Source organism: Anabrus simplex, chromosome 6 (assembly GCF_040414725.1).
Source record: "Anabrus simplex isolate iqAnaSimp1 chromosome 6, ASM4041472v1, whole genome shotgun sequence".
Lineage (NCBI taxonomy): Eukaryota > Metazoa > Arthropoda > Insecta > Orthoptera > Tettigoniidae > Anabrus > Anabrus simplex.
Genome location: NC_090270.1, coordinates 74165454 through 74189951, shown reverse-complemented (window position 1 = coordinate 74189951; position 24498 = coordinate 74165454). Strand labels below are relative to the sequence as shown.

Here is a 24498-nt window from a genome sequence, read left to right as displayed (position 1 = left end):
GTCCGGTGGTATTTGAAGGTGCTCAAATACGTCAGCCTCGTGCCGCTAGATTTACTGGCACCTAAAAGAACTCCTGCAGGACAAAATTACGGCACTTCGGCGTCTCCGAAAACCAAAAAGTTGTTAATGGGACGTAAATCAATTATTATTATTATTATTATTATTATTATTATTATTAGAAAATACATTTTCCGGCAAAAATTTTATGACTATATTTTTAATAAATGTACAGTATATGTTCGTTTCGTCTGTGTGTGTAACGGCGAGTACTTCAGATAACTGTAAATAAAAACATGACAATACAATTTTGTCTTTTCATATTAAAAATGTCATAGGCTAAGCGTTATTGCAATCCGACAGTAACCGAATCTCACTTATATTATAATATAAAATGTCACACAAGATAAAATTAGCTTTCTGATTTGTTCCCCTCCCCATTCTCCCTGGAAAAGAATCCTGTGTGTGGGCCTATCTGGATTGGTCAGACGATTGGTCTGGGGCCAAGCAAAAGTGCGGTCAAAAGGTTTTTAGCATTCCCTGGAGTCGTGCTTAATTGTAACAAAAATTAAGGTCGTCGTTTTCTTAGTTTTACCGAATGTGGCAATACTGTGGGCACAGATGATGCAAGCTCTAGCGGAGACGATAAGGAATTTTTCTTCATCACAGCCGACCTATAACGACACAAAAATGGTCGCTTTTTTCAGATTTACAGAGTCTCCGTTTTAACTTCTATGTAAGTAAGAGTACTTGTTTCACGTCAACTTTCTATGCTTTTTCACGTGCGGACAGTCAACAGAAATGCCACCACATAATGTACATAGTTTAGATACTTCAAACGGATGATTGTTTAATTAATTAATTAGTAATGTTATTGGTTTTACCTCCCGCTAACGTCTACGGATTTCGTAGGTGCCGAAGTGCCGGAATTTAGTCCCGCAGGAGTTCTTTTACGGGCCAATAAATCTACCGACACGAGGCTGGCGTATTTGAGCACCTTCAAATACCACCGGACTGAGCCAGGATCGAACCTGCCAAGTTGGGGTCAGAAGGCTCAACCGTCTGTGCCACTCAGCCCGGCTTCATACGGATGTTCATGCTGGAAGATTCCGGAGCACGGGGAACTCCATGACAGATAACTTCAAACCGTCTTGTTACTGAAGACACATCAGAATGTTAAGTGAGCCATTTATACAAGAAGAAAACATAAACATTCTCAGGGTGGCCAAAACTGTAATTCAAAATTGCGGTGTACTTGCGGTCTCGTAGGATACCGCTAGGCAGATCCCGTTTTTATTTGTATTTAACCTCAAAGCGAACGTGGGCAATTATGTGAAGCGTTGAATACTTCAAAGAATCGGACATATCCAGAGATTGTGTAGCACAAGAGAACGTTACATTGGTTCCAGCCTACTTGGAGGAATGGATTCGTCGAGGGTATGCCATCAATAGGTCACGAAGATAATTATTCCTGGGACAACTGTATTAGTGTAATGCAAAACACGCTCTATGCTCGGTTTATATTTGTCGAGCATGACCATGACCGAAATTTGCTTCTCAAAGGTGAGGCGAGCTATGTTCGTTCGACCTTGCCCCTTGATACTTTCTCCTTCGCGCGCCATCACAGTCACAGGTAGAAGTGCTCCCCTCTCTCCGTCCTTATTTATACTAAAGGTGGAAGGATGTGGCAACACATCAGCAATAACTGTTTTGCTAAAATTAGCACACATGAAAACACATGCGCTAGTTATGGTTTGCTTTGTATTGCTGGGCAATGCTTGGTGAGAAACGCTAGCGAACGTGGTTTTTTCTTTTTTTTAATGAGTTGTGCCGGATTTATATGTTAACAGTGCATTGCACGTTTCACAGGAAACATACCCTGTCTGCTGACTGTCTGCAGTGACCACAAGCAGGAACTTCTTCCAAATATCTGAACTGAGTCCATCTCTCTTGATTAGTTTATATTTACTGTTTTGAATGTTATCCATAACGCTGTTCATCGATTTACATGGCATGGTAAACTTAAGCTCAAAACTAATGGTTAACTCAACTATTCCAACATCCATTTTCCCTCCGAATTCCCGGCCTTTGCTCTTTGTAAACAAGAGCTTGCTCATCTCTGGATGAACCACATTGCTTCCACCGTCAGTAAAGCAAGCAATGAGTAATATTATTTTTACAGTTTTTTTTTCAAACATATTCAGTTACGCTCATCCCTAGTCAGCAAACTTCACTTCGAATATGCCTTGCCGAACAAATTGGAACAAACTCGGTCATTTTAGATTACGCGCTCAACTCATGCGTGATGGTGGTTGCATATTCAACAAGGCACAATTTGCTCCGTCTTGGTTCGAGCAGTGCACGCCACTAAACTGTATCTAATGGAATAAAATAGATCTCCAGGCAAAGAAGTGAAGAATGCCATTATATGTAAGGTAAGCATACTAGGATATAGAGCTTAGTGGACAGATGAATTCTGTGAAAACACACAAGAGGATGTGAAAGTCACGTGTATGTGTATGTTCAGTCTTCAGCCCTAAGGCTGGTTGGATCCTCAACAGCTCTGCCATCAGCTGTCATAGATGGCCTAGGCATCACTGAAGAGGCGTACTAGGGAAATGAGGAGTGAGGTAGTTTCCCGTTGCTTTCCTCACCGAGCCAGAAGTTGCTATTGCATATCAGTCTGCCAAGCCCACTGAAAGGCATGCATCAACTGACCCTATGAGCAACGTTTTCACACCATTCATTGCAGGGACTGGCTGCACAAGGAATGGCATTACTAGCATCGCTCATACCTCAGTCACTTTCATATTGTCAAAGCCAAGGATAAGACAGAGACAGGTCAATGAAAGTAACAAAATTGCTCTAGCCCATACCAGAAGACATAGTGCACTGTAAACACTAGGTCCTGCCAGCAAAGGCATGTGAAAGTCACAGCTAGAGATAATTGATACACAGCGAAAATAAAGATAATTGATACACAGCGAAAATAACCTGGACTCATTTTGACAAACATGCTACTTAAAATCGTCACTTTTGTTTTGTATTTTACCCTCTGTGGTTGGGGGACGCAGACGAAGAATACACCCTCGCTATCCCCTGCCTGTCGTAAGAGGCGACTAAAGGGGCGACCAATGACATGTACATTAGAACGATAAGAATACTTGTGATTAGTACCAGTACGTGAGGAATGCCATGGGTCTGTTTGCCTGTGGGTGGTACCATAACGTGTGATACACCGTGGGTCTACATCTCCTGCGATTAATACCACTTTGCGAGAAAAACCATAGGTCTACGTTACGTAATATGAGCGAAACATTACAAGTCTGGGTGTTGTTTTTGATAATGGTCATCGTGTGTATTCCACTGGTCAGATCCACTGTGCTCACAATGGGTCTGCGTTACCTATGCGTAGTAGCACTATGTGAGCAGCACCATGAGTATATGTGGTCTGTGATTAGTACCACTAGGTGAGAAAGACCACGGATCAAGCCGGCAACCGTGATTAGTTCCATTATGTGAGGAACACCACGGGTTTGCATTGCTTGTGAGCAGTACTCTTATGCGCGAAACACCATAAGTTTGTGTTACCTGTAAGTGGTGCCATTGTGTGTGACATACCATGGGTCAACATTTCCTGTGATTAGTACCACCATGCGAGAAATACCATGAGTCTACGTTACCTGTGCTTAGTACCATGATGAGGGGCTGGTGACCTGGATTTTGGACCCCTTAAGTTAATGTGTATCATCCCAGTAATTAAGACATTGTGAATTGGATCCACTGATTGTTTTTATTTCACGATCATTTCTTCATCACCATTCATTTTATATTCTAGTCAGTTGACATTTTGAAGTTTTAATTTTTAATTCGTTGCACTTCGTACCATTAGGGGCCGATGACCCAGCTGTTAGGCCCCTTTAAACAACAAACATCATCATGAACATCATGTTTTGTATTTCCTGATAATCCTAACCTGTTAGAGTTATTAAAACAAATTTCACACTTTGTCGAATTCCACATGTTTACGCTCTTTAAAATAAACTTGAATAGTGGAACTTTAGAATACTGTAGTTACTGCACTAAACTTCTACCAACATACAAAAAATGCCATAAGAAACACTTTTCATGCACGTATAAGGCTTAACTACGTCGCGTTGGTGAGTAGGTCCTTAACTGAGCGCAAACATCTCGAATGATATCGATTATTTCATAGATAATGTGTTCATCTGAACATTATTTAAATGCAAATAAAGAAACTCAACAGGGTATGTAATAAAATCGTGTAAGTTACACGGACGAAAGAGTTTTGCTTATTCATTTCGAGATTCCGGCCAAGCCTTGTAAGTAAACCGGTACGTTGTGTAATGGCAATATCCATCTTTGGTGAGATACAGTGTGCAGAGCGTTCTGTCTCCTGGTATGCGTTAGATCAAGTTTGTTACTGTTTAATTAAGGACTCCCAGTGAATAAGGGTGGTAGAATACTGCCCACGGTATCCCTTGCCTGTCGTAAGAGACGACTAAAAGGGGCCTCAAGGGCTCTTAACTTAGGAGCGTGGGTGGACGACCAAGGAGTCCTTATCTGAGTCCTGGCATTGCTTCTAGTTATGTGTGTCAGGCTCTTCCCCTTCATCTGTCCTAACCGACCTCCCTTGGTCAAAACTTGTTTTTTCCAACCTCGACGGTGTTAAGTATGGAGGCCTAGGGAGTCTTTCATTTTCACGCCCTCTGTGGCCCTTGTCTTTCTTTGGCCGATCCCTCCCATTTTGTTCTGATTAGTGTTAATAGAGGATGGTTTCCCAGTTGTACTTCCTCTTAAAACAATCATCACAACGACCACGACTTTCAATGAAGAATTTCATGAGCCCAGTAGCATGCTGTGGGCGAAACACCGCGTTAAGACACTTCCCCTCTCTCTCTCTCTCTCTCTCTCTCTCTCTCTCGCATAACCCAGAGGGTTTTTTTAGTGTAATTTGTTACTTTCATGGATCTGTCTGCCTCATCCTTAAGTTTGAAAATCTGAAAGTGACTGGGAATAAGCGATGCTTGTACGCCATGGAGCCAGTCTCTGCAATGAATGATGTGAGAGTGTATGCATTTCAGCGGGCTTGGCAAACCGATATGTCCTCCTGTGGATGGGGGCGTTAGAATAACACCCGTAGTATTCGCTTCCTCTCGTAAGAGGCGATTAAAAGGGGCCTCAGGAAATTGAGGGCGTGGTTTGGTGACCACAGGCCCATAGCTGAGTCCTGACATTGCTTCTACTTACTTGTGCCAGACTCCTGACATTCATCTATCCTATCCGACCTCACTTGGTCAACTCTTGTTCTTTTCTGACCCCGATGATATTTGGTTGCGAGGCCTAGGGACTCTCATTTTCACGCCCTTCGTGACCCTTGTATTTCTATGGCCGGCATCTTCATTTTTCGAAATATCGGATTCCTTCCATTTTTCTCTCAGGATTAATGTTATACAGATGATGGCTACCTAACTGAGCTTCATCTTAAGACAATATTCACCAACACCACCACCACGACCACAAACCGATATGGAACAGTACATTCTGGACCGATGACGAAAGCAACGGGAAATTTAGTCCCACATTTTCGTTGTACGATTCTTCAGTGACTGCTAGACTACCTATGTCAGCTGATGGTGGATCTGTTGAGGATCCAAGACCTTCGCGTTGAATTCTCAGCATACATCTCTCTGGATTCCACTTTAGTGTACCTCTCTCAAGTACCATGATAGTGGGAACTGTATTCTAAAACAAGTGTAAACTGTGGTAATGTAAAAATAGACAGGACCTAACAGTTTAATAATAGTTCTAAATTCACCTTACACAATAACATACAGAACATTAAATAAAAGAAATCTTACAACATTCATATTTACAAACATACATTTAAAAAAAACAATATAAAAGTATTTTCTATCGGCGCCAGGAAGCTTTGCCGTAGGATCCACGACCGCCCTCCTCTTGTAGAAGTTGGTAGTAGCTGAACACAACCACCCACAGGTACACGTAGATAGCTAGATGAACAGAGAAAAATGTCATTATTAGTTTTCATAAAAACAAAGCACATGAATTACAATGATATGGCTTTCAATGCTGGTGTAGAAATATTTAGCATAATCATTACCGTGGCCACATCGTGTTATATGGGGATTTTTCTTTTTAACATTTCGAACGGTTGTCAACAATATTCAACCGAGCAAGTGGCTGTGCGGTTTGGGTCATGTAGTTACCAGCTTGCATTCGTGAGATAGTGGGTTCGAACTTCACTGTCGGCAGCCCTGAACATGATTTCCCATTTTCACACCACGCAAATGCTGGGGATGTACTTTAATTAAATCCACGGCCACTTCCTCCCCACTCCTAGCCCTTTCACATCCCATCGTCACCCTAATACATATCTGTATCGGTGCGACGTAAATCAACTGTAAAAAAAAATAGACAAAATAGTTTTTTGCGATTGTGAACGGAACCGATATGTTTTAGAAAGCATAATTTTAAGTGGCGTCTACTTGAGTTTAAAAAATATTTCTTTCTCACCTCATCCCAGCTATTTCCGGGATCGTTGGAACCACCCAGGCCCATTTTGGTATTGGCAGGGGTTTTAGGCCACGCAAATATATGAGGCGAAACTGTCAACCCAGGATCGACCGGAATTTGAACCTCAGCATTCTGGGTGGAAAGCCAGCAGCTAAGCCACTGAGCTAATCACGCTCCCAATAATAATAATAATAATAATAATAATAATAATAATAATAATAATAATAATAATAATATATCTTTCTTAATCCGTTTACCCTTCAGGGTTGGTTTTTTCCCTCGGACTCAGCGAGGTATCCCACCTCTAACACTTCAAGTGCAGTGACCTGGAGCGTGAGACTTTGGGTCGGAGGGTACAACTGAGGAGGTGGGCCAGTACCTCGCCCAGGAGGCCTCACCTGCTATGCTGAACATAGGTGTTGTGGGGGGATGGGATGATTGGAAGGGATCAACAAGGAAGAGGAAAGGAAGTGGTCGTAGCCTTAAGATTGGTACGATCCCGCCATCTGCCTGGAGGAGAAGTGGGACACCACGTAAAACCACTTCGAGGATGGCTGAGGTGGGAATCGAACTATATCTACTCAGTTGACCTCCAGAACTAAGTGGACCCCGTTCCACCCTTTGTGCCACTTTTCAAATTTCATGGCAGAGCCGGGAATAGAACCCGGGTCCCCGGGGGTGGCAGCTAACCCACTAACCACTACACCGCAGAGGCGGAAATAATAATAATAATAATAATAATAATAATAATAATAATAATAATAATAATGGCATTCTTATGAAATGCCATTTAGGCTGCCTGCGTGTAAGTTTTAACATTGCGATTTACTCTGTCAGGCAGTAAAGAAGCAGAAACTCTGTTGGGCGGTGTACAGCTGAGTTTTTAATTATTTTTTTCGGGTAGTCTAAACATCAAATGCGTCACCGAAGATCGTTTAAATGCCACAAACTTGAGGTCCGGAGGGCGACGCACTACCAATAGTGCTGAACTTTGCAGCAGGCCAGGCCAACAACACACGATAATGTTTGAAATTTTTAAGTGAAAATACTCGCATAGCAGTAAAGGAAAATTAAGAGCATCTGTTTAAGAAACCAGTTTCAACTTATATCAAACATTCCCAGAATGGAATTATAATTCTAATTTCAATGATAGCTAATATTTAGGCCTCTTTTGCCCCATTATGGCAGCCTGCTCGTCAGTTGGACATCTTTTCAAGGCGCTGAAGGCTAATTTGCCGTTGAGGCACCACTGCAGGCGGGGGCGTAGCCAAGGGGGGGGGGCGGTACTGCGAGGTATAAAACCCTCCCCCATAGAAATTTACAAAAGAAAATAAACAGAGACTGACAATAAACCAGTGACTGTCGACTCAATTTGTTGGCTCTTTTGAACATTCACAGAGCCATAATTGTACAACCAACAGATCTCTTGAATCTATTTTCTAAGAAGTTGGATTTTAGATTGTAATCCGAACATACCATTCGCTGTAAAAATGTTAGCCTTGATCATATTGTTCTTGTTCTGTATTTTAATGTAAGCTTTTGTAGTGAACTGCAAACTGAATATCAACATAATTCACTTGTCAGGAGGTTTGCAGTGGTGTCTCAAGGGTCCACTCATGCATGCGCGCACCCCCCCCCCCTCTCTCTCTCTCTCTCTCTCACACACACACACACACACACACACACACACACACCCTTCATGATGTTCTATAACTAGAGCCCTGCGCATCCGTACTTTCTTCATCCACACCCGCATCCGCGAATGGTTATCCGCGGATAATTTAAATATTTGACTACAGGATATTAAACTCAAGGCATTGAAACGGACAGATATGTTAACATAATAACGTAGGCCTGACACCTGGCACCAGAACCCCTTAAGTCGCAGGTTTATGAGGGGTTTTCTCTTGCTACATCTACCGACGTATTGAATTTTGTTCCTTCCATTAATTGCTGGCAAGAGCCAGTTAGGCTTAGGTCATATTTACGGCTTTATGCTCTCAAGACTCTTTATACATCACTGTTCTCCCATACCAATGTCAAGGATCCCCTAATCACAAGCAAAAATAAGAGTATACCTGAGTCAAAATCAATAAACGTAATTATTTAGAAATTATGAGCAAAATTATCCGCACTGCCATACAGTTTGTATCCGCTAGGACACTGACTTCGTGGATATCGGCATCCGTGCAGGGCTCTTAACTATAACCCCACCCCGCTATCGGTCGATATTGGCTACGCTACTGACTGCAGACCTTCTTTGTAGGGCAACTTTTGATACAAAATCCAAAGGTAGGCATCTATACAACTAGAGGTACACATCTGCCCTAGTGCACCGACATTGTATTGTCCTACAAAGAAGGTTTGCAGTGGTGTCTCGAGGGTGCACTAGCCGCCAGAGCGTACTGGGTAATCACAACCATCGTACACAATTCTGCTCAGTAAAGCTACCAACACTTTATTTAAGAAAGGGACTTCAGGTTCCATTATATAGGCTACTCTTAATCTGTGAGAAGTGCGTGGAATTAACAGAGTCTGACACTGCTTCCATTTATTGTGCCAGGCTTCTATCTTTTGGTTTTCCTACTCAACCACACCTTAGTCAATTGTTGTTCTCTTCCCACCCCAAGAATATTTTACCTTGCTAGACTTACGGACTCTACTTTTCATGGTTTCTCCATTTCCTCATTCGATAACATTATTTTCCAAGCAATCAGCATTCTTTCTCTTAAGATTAACGTTAAGAGGAGTGATAATCTTGGAGATCGTTTTTTTAGACGCAAAACAACATCAGTAACCTGACCGAAAGGTTTTCCACATTGTAACTTGCGCTTTAAGTAGATAACCCATTCATTCTCGTGTAATCCTATTTATAAACGTTATTACTTTTTTTTTTTTTTTTTTTTCTGATGGTTTAACGTCCTACTAACAAAGATGTTCTTTGGCGACGCAAGGATTGGGAAGGTAGCAGCCGTGTCTGAAAATGGGAAAGCACAGAAAACCATCCCGAGGGCTGCCGACGGTGGGACTCGAACCCACCATGCCGCGAATGCAAGCTCACGACTACGCTAACCGAAAGACGTAGCTAACTCATTAGGTCAACGTTAACACTGCTTTAAACGTTTAAGATATAAATACACTTATCTTGAGAGCATTGGGTTAACTTAGTTCTACTAATATTTATGCATATTAACATGATTACTGACACCACATCCTATATCGTTGATGGTCCTAGTTTTGCTATATTCTAGTATTACTTTACCGAAAAGTCTTCGTGGCCTCAGGGGTGAAGTAGGGGAAGGATTTTACGCCAAGTAAACTTTCCCTTTCCTCCAGGGGAACTGAACTTGGGAGCGTGGGTTGGCAACCACGGGTCCCCTACTTGGGTGTGACACTATTTTCAATTACTTATGTCAGGCTCCTCACTTTCACCTTTACTATGCGATCTCCCTTAGTCACTTCTTGTACTCTTCCGACGGGAAGGTATTAGGTTTGAGAGACCTAGGGAGTCTATTTTGCATGCCCTTCGTAGCCCTTCGCTTTCTTTTGCCGCTGCCTTCATTTTTCGAAGGGAGGGGCCTCTTCCTTTTTACCCTTATGATTAGTGTCAATAGAGGCTAGTTACCCAGTTGTACTTCCTCTTAAAATAACATTAAACCGGGCGAGTTGGCCGTGCGGTTAGGAGCGCGCAGCTGTGAGCTTGCATCCGGGAGATAGTGGGTTCGAATCCCACTGTCGGCAGCCCTGACGATGGTTTTCTGTGGTTTCCCATTTTCACATCAGGCAAATGCTGGGGCTGTACCTTAATTTAGGCCATGGCCGCTTCCTTCTCACTCCTAGCCCTTTCCTATCCCATCGTCGCCATAAGGCCTGTCTGTGTCGGTGCGACGTCAAGCCACTAGCAAAAAAATATTAAAACTACCACTGAGCTTCTGCTATAATCATCTTCTATGAGGAACGAACTCGTGGTCATCGTCCGCATTTGATTATTTTTTATCTTTCAAGCGAGGAACCTTTCTTAAAAAATGTTCTTCCTACAAATTAGCATTGAAGATAATATGGCTTGTAGTTTCCTGTACACGAAATGCAAGTGGTTCGCACGTTTTCGTGGTACCGGTATGCGGTAAACTTGCTGGTGATTATCTGTTACACAAGGGCCATAGTCTTGAACACTTACGAAAGCAGGTCATCTAATCAGTATAATATCTGACCACACACACGTTATTTGAGCCTGCTAGAGTAGTATTTCAGGTGGCTTTGGTTACACACAAGTCGAGTTAACTTGATATCCTTAGGGTTAGGTGAACTGATCTCTGTGAATGGTTAGATTATTTGTAGCATGATATTATGTAAACTGCAGTCTCTCCTTTCACTTAGAATAAGATTCATTGTCAAGGTAAATAAATAAAGATGATTGGAAGAAAGAAAGAAAGAAACAAAAAAAAGGCGAAGAAAGAAAACCGAGTGAATTTAAAGTAGAATATAATCAATTTTACTCTCGTTAAACATGCAGTTGTAACTGACAAAGTCGATCACATTGTAAAGCAGTCGTCGAACTGAGTGGCCCAGACGGTTAAAGCCCTGGCTTTTTGGGCCGATTCGATCCTAGTTCAGTCTGGTGATGATTGAAACTGCTCAAATACGTCAGCCCATGTTGATAGATTTATCGGCACGTAAAAGAACTCCTACAGGACTAAATTCTGGCTCCTCGGTGTCTCCGAAAACCGTAAAAGTAGTTAGTGGGACGTTATACCAATTACATTGTTATTGTAAAATAGTCGCTCAAAAGAAAAAAAGAGCCTCCGTTGCTCAGGCGGCGGCGCGCTGGCCTCCCACCTCTGGGTTCCGTGGTTTAAATCGCCGTCACTCCATGTGAGATTTGTGCTGCACAAAGAGGAGGCGGGACAGGATTTTTTCCTGGCACTCCGGTTTCCCTGTCATTTTTCATTCCAGCAACTCTCTCCAAAATCATTTCATTTCACCTTTCAGTCATTAATCATTGCCCCAGAGTAGTGCGACAGGTTTCGGCAGCTGGCTGAACTCATATCCTCGCCGCTAGATGGGGAGTCATTCATTCCATTCCTGACCCGGTTGAAACTGGAAAGAGGCTGTGGATTTTTCAGTGGCTTAAAAAGGTAAAAGAACCTCATGATATTGTGTGTTCGTGGCATTTATAATTTTATCAGACTTAATTTTAATTATTATCAAAATACAGGGTGTATTCGTGATTATGTTACAAACGTCCCGCAGTAGTTCTTTAACGTGCCGGAAGACGACGACATGGGGTTGTAGCCTTTAAAGACCCTTAAAAGCCACCGACCACAGTCGGGTTTGAACCCGTTAACTTGGGATTAGTAAACCAACGCCGTATCCACTACACCACTGCGGCCGGCAGTCAAAAGTTAAAGCAAAAATCGGTCTGATACCTCGGACTGTACTGCCACAACATCTGCTAAAATTACAGTAGGGGAGACAATCCCGACGCGCAGAGGAGGCTAGGATAATAACTCAACGACTCCAATGCAGATGGCTTACTGTGAACTGACGTGATCGGTGTGCGATGTCTGTATTGTAGGCTTCAATCTGTGTTTACGCGTTGAAGTGGTACGTTGATCAGCCCTATCCGAATGGAGTTGTACCCGGTTACGGAACTTGCGCAGATATGGCGTTCGTGTATGGATAAGCAAATGAAAGCAGCAGAGAAGCCGAACGGTTGTACAGGACCAAATATCCACGTAGGAGACATCCGGATCACATCATGTTTCCACGACTGTTCCAACGATTAAGTGGAACAGGACAATTGATACCACAGTACAACGACCGAAGAGGACGACGAATTGTACATATTCCCAACTTAGAAGATGCAGTGCTTGCTCGCCTGCAATCAGCACTCGAGCAGTTGCACGTGAAATAAATGTTTCGCAAATGACTGTGTAGCGAGTATTACGTGAAATGCCAAAGTACAAGCTCTGAGTCCAGTTAACTTTGCACCTCGAGTCGTGTTCAGCCAATGGGTACTGCAGCGCCTTGCAGTCGATCCTTACTTTCCTGCGTATGTGCTTTCCACAGATAAAGCCTGTTTCACCAGGGACGGGATGCTAAATAGTCACAACAGTCATATTTGGGCCGATATGAGAATACCCACGCTACAGTTGTGAAGAGCCATCAGCACAAACCTTCAGTCAACATGTAGGCAGGCATAATGATTACGTAGAAGGTTCCTCCCCGCCTAAATGCAGCAGTGTACACAGTGGTGCTCAGAAATGTACTACCCACGTTCCTGGAATACATCCCACTTGCCCTTCGTCAACGCATATGGTTCCAACATGATGGAGCCCCAACTCACTTTAGACTGAGGGTTCATGAACACCTGGATCAGACATTTCCTGCAAAGGAGGTCCTGTTTCGTGGCCTGCTCGTTCACCTGATCTCACCCCATTGAATTTCTTCTTGTGGGGCCATGCGAATAGTCTTACGTATGAAACACCTCTCGAGACTGAAGAGGATATCTTGGAAAGAATTCTCGCTGCCTGCTACGCTGTTCAAACGGGTACGACAGAACTTCGTGAGACGATGCCATGCCTGCATTGACGCAGGGGGACGCCATTTCGAACATTTGTTGTAAATGGAGAAGCTTGTGGAACTTCGCTGGTAAACGGACTTAAATGAGTAGAATTTTGCTTAATTTTTGACTTGATCGTTTCCGGAATATGGTTACTTATCTAAAATTGATCCATTTGTCGTCCTCCATCATCCCTGAGAGTTTGTAACATCATCATGGATACACTCTGTATAATTCTCCTTTCACGTACCGTGCATACAAACTCTTGGTCGCACCAGCTCAGGTAGTTTGTCGATGATGGAAAGCGTAAGGTCTAGGACTTAAGTTACAAACTTTTTTTTTTTTTTGCTATTTGTTTTACGTCGCACCGACACAGATAGGTCTTATGGCGACGGTGGGACAGGAAAGGGGTAGGACTTGGAAGGAAGCGGCCGTGTCCTTAATTAAGGTACAGCCCCGGCATTTGCCTGGTGTGAAAATGGGAAACCACGAAAAACCATCTTCAGGGCTGCCGACAGTGGGGTTCGAACCCACTATCTCTCGAATACTGGATACTGGCCGCACTTAAGCCACTGCAGCTATCGAGCTCGGTAAAATACAAACTCATATGATTGGTGTGAAAATAGGAAACAACTGAGAAAGATCTTCAGTGCTGTCGACAGTGGCGTTCGAAGTCACCTTCTCCCGAAATCCACGGAACATCTTTCTTCTGTCAAGGTGGTGGAGATGATGTTCGTTGTTTTAACGGGCAAATCAACGGGATGATGTCACCGATGTTATGCTAACTTGGAAGGAAAATAATTACCTATTGCTGGCAAGCCGTTGGAAGGAAAATAATTACCTATTGCTGGCAAGCCGAGTCCCAACCACAGCCAAGCCGCGGTCACATTGCCAGGGCGGTCATGATTGACGAACAGTACCACTGCTGTGTAGATCACTGAGATGAGCATACCCACGGCCAGCATGATCGCCAGCACTACCCACGGCAGCATCATGAACTTGTTGCGCTGAAACGATGAGCAATAGCAGAATACACTAATCTGAAATGCATTAACACTGTGGTACAAAATAATTGCATGTCAAAACACAGACACAATACTTGTGACACCCCCTCTTTCACAGGTAGGACGAAACTTAGGCCTACATTTTCGAGAAATCATTATCCTTAAATATGTAAACACCTGTATTAACTATTATAACTGCTATATTACGAAAACGAGAATGATATAACAACCACCAAAGAACAAAACTAATTAGAATATAATAATAAACAACAATAACAAAAATAATAGCAACTCAAAAGCACGTAGAACATCAAGGCACCAAGAGCTCACGGACAAATGACGAAAATATTCGTTAATTTTTTTAAAGGATAAGTAGATGACGAGTCCCAGGGCGAAAATTATGCCCTCGTACTCATCTGTTTCCTGGGATACACGATGAGTCGGGGAAAGTCTCGATTTGCATATACTGGTGCGGGAAAAGCTATCTGTTTTGGTGATAATTGACTTCCAGCTCTTATGATTCCTAAGGAAAGTGTACCGGAAGTGTTAAAAATGTCGCTTTTGGAAGGGTAATGTTAACTGACAGCTGAGGGGGAGTGGTAGTCGTGCCGCCATATTTAAATAGCCATTTCGAATACACTGTTGTTGCAGGAACATACACACATATATTATATATTTTTGTATTCAGGAAAGCTTACTCTATTTAAAGAAGTAAACATCGACATTGGAATTTTTGACGATTTTTCACGTCCAGGTGTGCTGATAAGTTCACATGAGGACATCATATTTAAACACTATCACTTACCATGAATTAATTCACGAGGAACTTATCCCACTTAATGAACAATGTTGTTGATATCACTAAAAGCGCCATACAACGTCTAGTTCAGATGCACAGTGTTAGCTGTTTCTGGAAAACACTGTCCATAAAAAAGCGATGTGCCTCTGCTGGTAAGACCTAGTGTTTACAGTGCACTATGTCTTCTGGTATGCGCCAGATTAATTTTTTTTTACTTTCATTGACCTGTCTCAGTCACATTCTTGGCTCTGATAATATGAAAGTGACTGAGGTATGAGTGATGCTAGTAATGCTATTCCTTAAGCAGCCAGTCCCTGCTATGAATGGTGTGAAAATGTTGCTCATAAGGTCGGTTGTGTTACCCAGGAAGCATTGTCACAGAGGGCAGCAGATGTGCTTCCGAAATAAATAAAAGGATGCATTCATTGACTAAACAAGCTATCCAAACTAAGAAATACATTTTTACTACTAAGTACCTGAGCACTGAGACACTGTCCTCTATGTGGACTGTATTATTGTACGGATGTGAAAGCTGGACAGTTAGGAAAAAGAAGTGAGCTCGGCTTGAGGCAATGGAGATGTGGATGAGGATCACCAGAACGACCTGGACTGATTTTTAAAAGAAATCAATGAAAACTCATTAAAGAGATGGAAAGAAGGAAAATATTATAAGCCATTTCCTGAGACACGATACGTTCCTGACACACATTTTAAAAGGAGAAATATTGAAAAGAGAGGCAGAGGAAGACCTAGAAAATCATACAGTGAAGACATGAAGAACATGATGATGTACAGGAACTACAAGGAAGTGAAGAGAACAGCGGAGGAGAGAGAATAATGGTTGCAGCGACAAGGCTTTGCCTATAGTACATGATGATGAGTGGTGAATCGACGTTGGTTATTTCAGTGTGACTTTTCCATTAATAGTTAACACTGTGTATGCAATCTAGACTGTGTGTGGCACTTTCAGAACCGTTAAGGCTCCTTTTATGGATCAGTGATAGTGTCGGCTTCCGGATCCCAAAATCATGGGTTTAAACATCGCAGAGGTATGTGGATGTTTAAAAGTTGGAAGAAAGTCTATTTGGCACTCCACGTCGTACGATGTGGACAAGTAAAAGATCTCTGGTGATACATTTGGAGTTTACTCCACAAATGTAATTAAAACTCAGTCAATGGAACGTCGAAATTGGCACACAGACAGCATAAATGGCGTCAGCTAAACATGCCTGCACACGGTAGTTGAGTTCATTTTATTCTTATTCTTATTCTCCTTAGTTCGTTTCACGCTCTTTGGGGTACGTTGAATCAATAATTTCTCTGCGTGTTGTTCTTCTCTAGTGCCCAGCATTTCTTCATTCTTTCAGATCTTCGTTTGCTCCCGTCTTCCGAAAAAATAGGTTTGGCTTTAATTTAGATTTGTCTTCGAACCTTATCATATCATCATCATCATCATCATCATCATCATCATCATCATCATCATAAACAACAACAACAATATGCTTCAACCGTACCGACCTCGAAATTAGGATGGGTTCCTTGTAGAACACTCACTTCCAGACTTATATTAGTATCATGATTTCAAAATCTCACTTAGTTATGCAAATAAACATTCCCAAGATTAGATTTTTACTGATTTATAATTGTCTTTGAAAGTTAATGGCAGGCTTTTTTTCTTTCAGAATATTGCTTACTTATGCAAATAAAAATTTCCCTCGATTAGATGTTGGCGTCTCCGAAGACCTTAAAAGTAGTTAGTGGGACGTAAAACAAATAACATTATTATTATTATTACGATTAGATGTTTACTTATTTAAGATAATTTTCTTTAAAGCTAATGACAGGCTTATTTGGATAGATAAGAATGTATAGCTAATCTACCCCTCAATATGAGATTTGACACGACCCTATGGTACCCTGAATTTCCCTTTCCTTTCGGTATTCAATAGATAGCCTTAGAATACTCATACCTTAATGGCTCCGAGAATCAGCAGACATGAGATCAGAATTGTCATCACCAAGTTTATGGCAAGTATAATTTTCACTGAAAGAAGAAAGAAAGGAGGAATGAATCTTGATCCTTTATTATTTAGCCATGTATCATAAGCAAAGCAGGATATAAGGGACTGTTATCTGGTTTTCTCCGATATGTAGAGAAGCTTACCGACATCTGTGGGTAAAGTATCCCATACAATCGTCTTCATCTTGGCATCTGTGACCAGCACAATGACGAGGGTTGCAATGCCGATAACCTGCAACAAAGAAATTGAGCATTTTGTATGCAGGCCTTAAGAATTTATACAAACTCTTCCACTCGTAAGATTACATGAGAAGCTTATTTTATTCAGTACAGTGGAATGTTATTGGAATATGCCAAGTATTCTTCAGGGATCGATCAAGTTTAACTTCAGTAAAAAAAAATAGGCCTAATAATGTATGTAAAATAATTTTAGACAGAGCATAATTCACTACAGCTAATTACTGTGCATTATTGGAACTTATAATCTAGGAAGTACAACACAAATAAAATCTGAACACACACAAATAATCTGAGGTAACTGTTCAATTGAGTAATATTATGCACATGATTTGGGAATGGTGTTCATGAAGTCTTAAGCTCGGGGACTACCTAAATCCTTCAAAAGCACCACCGTCGGCTATGCTGTCATAGGGAATCTGAAAATCCCGAAGCATGGTTCTAATGAGACATACTGTGCAGTGTGAAGTATGAGGTAATTTTCCCCTGCCTTCTTCAGTGGGCCAGGAAGTGTAACTTCAGCATCCTCATAGGTAACATCTTCAGGATCGTTCACTCCGATCATATCCGAAAAGCCATAATTCGGTTTCATCCAGACCTCGGCAGCATCAATGCTCTGTAGGTGGTGATTTTTTGTTTTCAATGGGCAAAGCAGCCCTTAAATCATTCTATCACAGCTATAAATGAGAGGGAGGCATTATTGAAAGCTATATTTTTCTGTAACACAATACAATAGAGTTAAAAATGGTTCATAGAGCGACCAAGACCTACCATAATGTAGTCGAGCCATGCAGTAAGATCCGAGCCTTCGTGACACTAGGGGTATGTGCGTAAAATCTTAAAAAGATGGACTAAAGTAAGATACTGCTACTGCAGTTATAAATTCGCCGTACCAATGTGTAGTTTCGGAATATCGATTGGAGTCATGCCAAATATGTGTTTTGGGGCACTGAACCCAAATCCAACCAACTCTCTTCCCCTGTTGCCGTTATTTCACTTCAGTGGTTAGGCGTATCTTTCATCATTGGGTCCATGTGTTAAATGTTCTAGACTATAAAGAAATGGAATCTACAACTAAAGTTGGATGAAACTGCGTTGCATATTCATATAAAGACGGAGTTCCATATGACGCACGTCTGGTAAAGCCTCCAGCCCGGATGACCCAGGTCCTATTTCGGGCATTGCTATGGAGGATGAGGATAGCTGGCAAGGGGAGGCTATGCACGTGGGTGACCGATTCGATCCATGCTTAATACACATGTAGGACATGACCAGGGGTATAACTGGTGCAAGTAGGAAGGCGCAATTCCGAGCCGTTTCCGAGAAATTAATTAATGAAAAATTGCAGTGCCCTTATGTGCAAGCTATGTTTGCGAAAAAGAAAACGAGCTCGTGGCGCAGCGGCAAGTGCTCCGCTTCGTAACCCCAGGATCACTGGATCGAATCTCGCCCATGGACGATTTTTTCAAATATTTCACATCTCTCATAAATGAAGGTGTCTTCAATAACTTCCATAACCAGAGAAGATTTTTTTTTTTTTTTTTGCTATTTGCTTTACGTCGCACCGACACAGATATGTCTTACGGCGACCGTGGGATTGGAAGGAAGCGGCCGTGACCTTAATTAAGGTACAGCCCCGGCATTTGCCTGGTGTGAAAATGGGAAACCACGGAAAACCATCTTCAGGGCTGCCGACACTGGGGATCGAACCCACTATCACCCGATTACTGGATACGGCCGCTCTTAGGCGACTGCAGCTATCGAGCTCGGTGCAGAAAATATATAAAAATTCAACCTCTGGTACATCATCAGTTGTCGGCACCAATTTTCTGCAGCATGTTAAAATACGCGTGGTTTGCGGCCAAATTGTGCGATGACAGGACATCGTTCATGAACGTCAACGAATTTTGCTTTGTGATAGATGTATTTTTAAAAAAAAACCTGCGAATGCAAAAATACAGCGTTTATCACTTGCGCGAGATGCCGCAATAATTATTGTTTCCCTTATTTCTGCGACCAATATCATCCTAGTTCGTGCAGTCATTCGTCGCGAACAGCACGATAGTGAATTAAAAAAATAGCGTAGAATAAGTTGTAGGCCTAAAACATACTGGGAATATTTTAATTTTTCAAACAGCTCCTGTGCGATTTTTTCAGAACCCTTTTCCCGCTAAAACAATAATTTCATAAACATCAACGCGTTGTACATTGGAATCAACCTCATCTGTTCAAAGTTGTCCTACTATACGACACAACTTACACACTTTTTAATTCCTTCTTTCATCGATAAAGGGAGACTTATCATGTAATGTGCTTGAGTAGTTGCCTGCATTGCACCCACTCTTCTCCTTCATGGCCTAATTGCTCCAGACTCCCTGTGGGTGGGGGCGGTAGGATAGCATCCACTGTCCCCTGCCTGTCATAAGAGGCGACTAAAAGAGGCCCCAAGGGATCATGCGGCCATGGGGCCCTTAGTTGAGTCGTGGCGTTGCTTCCAGTTTCTTGTGCCAGGCTTCTCACTTTCATCACCTCCCTTGGTCAAAACTTGTTGTTCAGGAATACCCCGACGGTATTAGGTTGCGAGGCCTAGGGAGTCTTTCATTTTCACGCCTTTGTGGCCCTTATCTTCCTTTGGTCGATACCTTCATTTTTCGAAGTGTCGGGCCACATCAATTTTTTCCGTTCTGATTAGTGTTAATAGAAGATGGTTGCCTAGTTGTACTTTTTCTTAAAACAATAATCACCACTACCACACCATAATTGCTCCAGCGTTTGTTTAGTTCTCTTTTTCACCTGGTTTATCCACCGCACTGGGTATCTTCCTCTAGACTTCTGTCTTTCAACTTTATCCTGAACAATGGTTGTTTTCAGGTCGTATCCTTGCCGTCGACCTATATGAATTTCAGAATTCTCCAGTTACAAATGGAGATAGCCTTTTCTTTACCCTAAATCCACTGAGAATGGATTCGTTAGTTGTTCTGCCCCTCCTTGATGTCCTTAGCTTTTACAATTTAGTGATCCAGGGTTGGCTCTCTTTTCTTTGTAATATGCCAAGTCCCAGGACTTGAAAATTAGAAGCAGCACATCTTAGTAGAGCCATGTCATATTAATTTTCTTAAATCACGTATTTTATTATCGGTATTCATTCAGTGTGATAAGATATTTTGATGTTGTGAGTAAACCGATTATGTTTTCTTATTTTTCTTCCGGGCCATTTCTCAATTACTTAGGGTTGACGATTTGTATCGAGTTAGCCTAGTTTTAAGGCTGGATGCCTTTACTTTCTTTTGAATTTACTTTACATTGTACAGGCACAGATAGATCGTATGGCGACGATGGGGCAGGAAAGGACTGGAAGTGGGAAGGAAGCGACCGTAGCCTTAATTAAGGTACTGCCCCAGGATTTGCCTGGTGTGAAAATGGAAATCCACGGAAAGCCACCTTCAGGGCTGCCGACAGTGCAGCCACTCGCTCGGTGATGCCTTTCCTAACTCCAACCCTATAAGGAGGGATATATTCACTATTACGTATTTCTGTAGTGGTTCGTAGTGTGATGTGTTGTAGGTAAGTGAATATCTGTATTCAGATGAACAACACATCCAACTCCTGAGCTAAAGAAATTAACTATACGCAGTTAAAATCTCCGACGAGACTGGGAATTGAACCCAGCCCTCTGAACCGAACGCAACTACGCTCACCATTTAGCCAAGAGTCAGACAGTAGACCAATTATTTATTATTATAAATTGGAAGACTGGAAAGCGTGGCTTCTAATCATTAAGAAAGAGAAGTGCTTACCACACCGAGTATCCCACTGATGATCGTGCCGACTTTGAGCGAACAGCAGCAGCAACAGGAGTCTAGGATCGGCATGATAACCTGCAACAAAAATAGAAATGAAGAACCGATACATTAATAATAATAATAATAATAATAATAATAATAATAATAATAATAATAATAATAATAATAATAATAACAACAACAACTTGATGTGGCAATCGTAGGCTTCTTGGGCAGACCCACAGTGAAGGACGAGTGGTTTCTGTAATGTGATATCCACATGTAGTTGTAGTTGAGGAACGTGTTGTGTGAGAGTTACAAAGACGGATATAGACAGTACATAACCTTAATCCTCGAGACATTGGAATTAAGCATGGTTAAAATCCCACAGTCCGGCTGGGAATCGAAACCACGGAGGTTGAAAATTAACATACTCAAGGCGTGTTCGTTGACCTGTCTGGGCAGTCCAGCCTACTTATTCCTTAGTATGGAACTCCAAGAGTAGCATTTCAGAAGCGGACGAGAGAGATTGCTCCAAGTTACAGGAGAGGCTAAATTTAATGAGCCGGCCCCGTGGTGTAGGGGTAGCGTGCCTGCCTCTCACCTGGAGGCCCCGGGTTCGATTCCCGGCCAGGTCAGGGATTTTTCTCTCGACCTGAGGGCTGGTTCGAGGTCCACTCAGCCTATGTGATTAGAATTGAGGAGCTATCTGACGGTGAGATGGCGGCCTCGGTCTCGAAAGCCCAGAATAACGGCTGTGAGGGTGCGTCGTGCTGACCACACGGCCCGTAGGCCATCGGGCTGAGCAGTGGTCACTGTGCAGGCCAAAGCCCTTTCAAGGGCATTAAGTGCCGTGGAGTTTGGTTTTGGTTTTAAGTTTAATGAATTTTTAATGAAATGTGGGCTAATACGACCTTACGCAAAGTCCAGGTGTAGCATATTTGTAAAGGAACCGGAAAGTGTTAGTACATTTTTAGAATTCTGCATCCTTTTCCTGTATAGAAAGCCATTAAATTCGATAAAATCATGACTCTACATTGCATTTCTTACAATAATTGCCGACCTCGACTATTTCATTTTAAATAGTGTTTTAATACAAAGTAATTAATGAACAAGTCCGTCTCTGTGGTGTAGTGGTTAGTGTGATCAGCTGCCATCCCTGGAGGCCCGGGTTTGATTCCCGGCCCTGCCACGAAATTTGAAAAGTGGTACGAGGGCTGGAATGGGGTCCACTCAGCCTCGGGAAGTCAACTGAGTAGAGGGGGGTTCGATTCCTACCTCAGCCATCCTCGAAGTGGTTTTCCATGGTTTCCCACTTCACACAAATGCCGGGAGGGTACCTAACTTAAGGCTACGGCCACTTCCTTCCCTCTTCCTTGGCTATCCCTTCCAATTCTCCCATCCCTCACAAGGCCCCTGTTTATCATAGCAGGTGAGGCCGCCTGGGCGAGTTATTGGTCCTTCCCCCCAGTTTTATCCCCGATCCAAAGTCTCAGACTCCAGTACACTGCCCTTGAGGCGACAGAGGTGGGGTCCGGGAAAAAGCAACCCTGGGAGTTAAACGGATAATTAAGTGAAATTATTAATGAACATTCCCTTAGTTCACGTTTATTCCGAATACTTTAGTTATACTTAATATCCTTTGTATTAATGCAACCAAAATGTCAACAAAACTATGGCAAGATATTAATACATAGCTACACTTTAAATTCCTTATAAGCGGATACAAGACGAATATGTGTAGAAGGTAAATAAAAGTAAACTCTTGTCCATATCCTGAGGGGATGCAGCTCTTTTCAGGCACACAATGGAGGCGAGCTGCGTGTACCATTTTAACCACATACCAGCCCTCCTACTATTCTTAAATGTTTCGGCAGTACCGGAAATCGAACCCACCAGGTAATAGTGCTAACCATTATGCTACGGGGGTGGACGTGTAGAAGGTTGTGATCTATTCTTCTTCTGTGGGATATGATTATTGTAAGAATGCACTAAAAGAAGTTACATTTTTCATACCGCATAGATTACCATTCCGTGTGTGACTCAAATCTACTGCATGAAACATTTTATGAACTTTCTTTCAAGACCAAATGTATTTATTTCACTTTCAACAGTCAGCATCCGGATGAAACTATCTTTACATCGGTCTGTTTTCAGATCAATTTTGCTTCACGGGAGTGAAAGCTGGGTGGACTCAGTATATCTTATAAGTTAGAAGTAACAGACATGAGAGTAGGGAGAATGATTGCTGGTACAAACAGGTAGGAACAATGGCAGAGAAATGAGGAGATAAAGGATAAGTTAGGAATGAACTCGATGAGTAAAGCTGTACGCATAATCGGCTTCGGTGGTGGGGTCGTGTGAGACGAATGGAGGAGGATAGATTACCTGGGAGAATAATGAACACGGTTATGGAGGGTAAGAAAAGTAGAGGGAGATCAAGACGACGATGGTTAGACTCAGTTTCTAGCGATTTAAAGATAAGAGGTATAGAACCAAACGAGGCCACAGTACTAGCTGCAAATAGAGGATTGAGGCGGCGGATAGTAAATTCATAGAGGCTTACAGACTGAACGCTGAAAGGCGTAACAGTCTCTATAATAAAGATGACCGGGCGAGTTGGCCGTGCGGTTAGCGGCGCGCGGCTGTGAGCTTGCATCCGGGAGATAGTGGGTTCGAATCCCACTGTCAGCAGCCCTGATGATGGTTTTCTATTTTCACACCAGGCAATTGCTGGGGCTGTACCGTCATTAAGGCCACGGCCGCTTCCTTCCAACTCCTAGGCCTCTTCTATCCCATCGTTGCCATAAGGCCTATCTGTGTCCGAGCGACGTAAAGACACTAGCAAAAAAAAAAAGATGTAAGTATGGTGTATATTCGACAGCGCAGGTGCATGCACATGGGGGAGCCATCTCAACAAAACAGTGAAAACCCCCGATTTATCAATTTAGCGTCCACCCCCGCAGTGAACCACCTAGCGCTATTAGCTTCAATCATCAGAGGCCCGGGTTCGAAATTTAAGATTGGCAGAAGGGCTGGCACGTGGTTAAAAAATAGGCACACGCAGCTCATCTCTATTGGGGGTGTGGCCGAAAAGAGTTGCAGCACCTCGGGAAGAGAACACGAATTTACTTATCAATTTAATCTTGTCTTTCTCCTCCATCCTGCCTCAATATGATTTCCTCGTTAATTAGAACACTTCAACTGCCCCTTAGCTCACACAGAGCAATGTGTATATAATATTTATGATCATCATTTAGAATATTGCCATCGATTATTTATATGACGTAGTATCCTGTAAACGCGTGATTTACATTTTTCTCTCCTGCGGCTGTAGGAATGAGCCATGACCTACTTGGAGCACTCGGCTCTTACACACAACAGAGAGAGAGAGAGAGAGAGAGAGAGATGCTGTGACTGGGCTCTGTGTAGGCTGAGATCAGAAGACACGCTTGCAAATCAAACCGCGGTCGATACTCTTGACCTCGAAGGTTCTCATTTGGAGAAAGTTAAGGTAACCAAACGATTTTCTTTGCCTT

The 24498-nt window shown here is 42.5% G+C and overlaps 1 protein-coding gene across 1 annotated transcript in view; it reads right to left on the bottom strand.

Annotated features, from left to right (window-relative positions):
- Positions 1-5785: 5785 nt before the first annotated feature.
- Positions 5786-24498, bottom strand: part of LOC136876143 (uncharacterized) — a 104534-nt gene continuing 85821 nt past the window's right edge. Inside the window, exons 2-6 of the mRNA XM_068228300.1 lie at positions 20975-21055; positions 17085-17172; positions 16891-16964; positions 13959-14124; positions 5786-6032 (exon numbers count right to left, since the gene is read on the bottom strand). Of these exons, the coding sequence (XP_068084401.1) occupies positions 5932-6032; positions 13959-14124; positions 16891-16964; positions 17085-17172; positions 20975-21049 (504 nt within the window). The 5' untranslated portion in view covers positions 21050-21055 and the 3' untranslated portion in view covers positions 5786-5931. The remainder of the gene's footprint in view (positions 6033-13958; positions 14125-16890; positions 16965-17084; positions 17173-20974; positions 21056-24498) is intronic.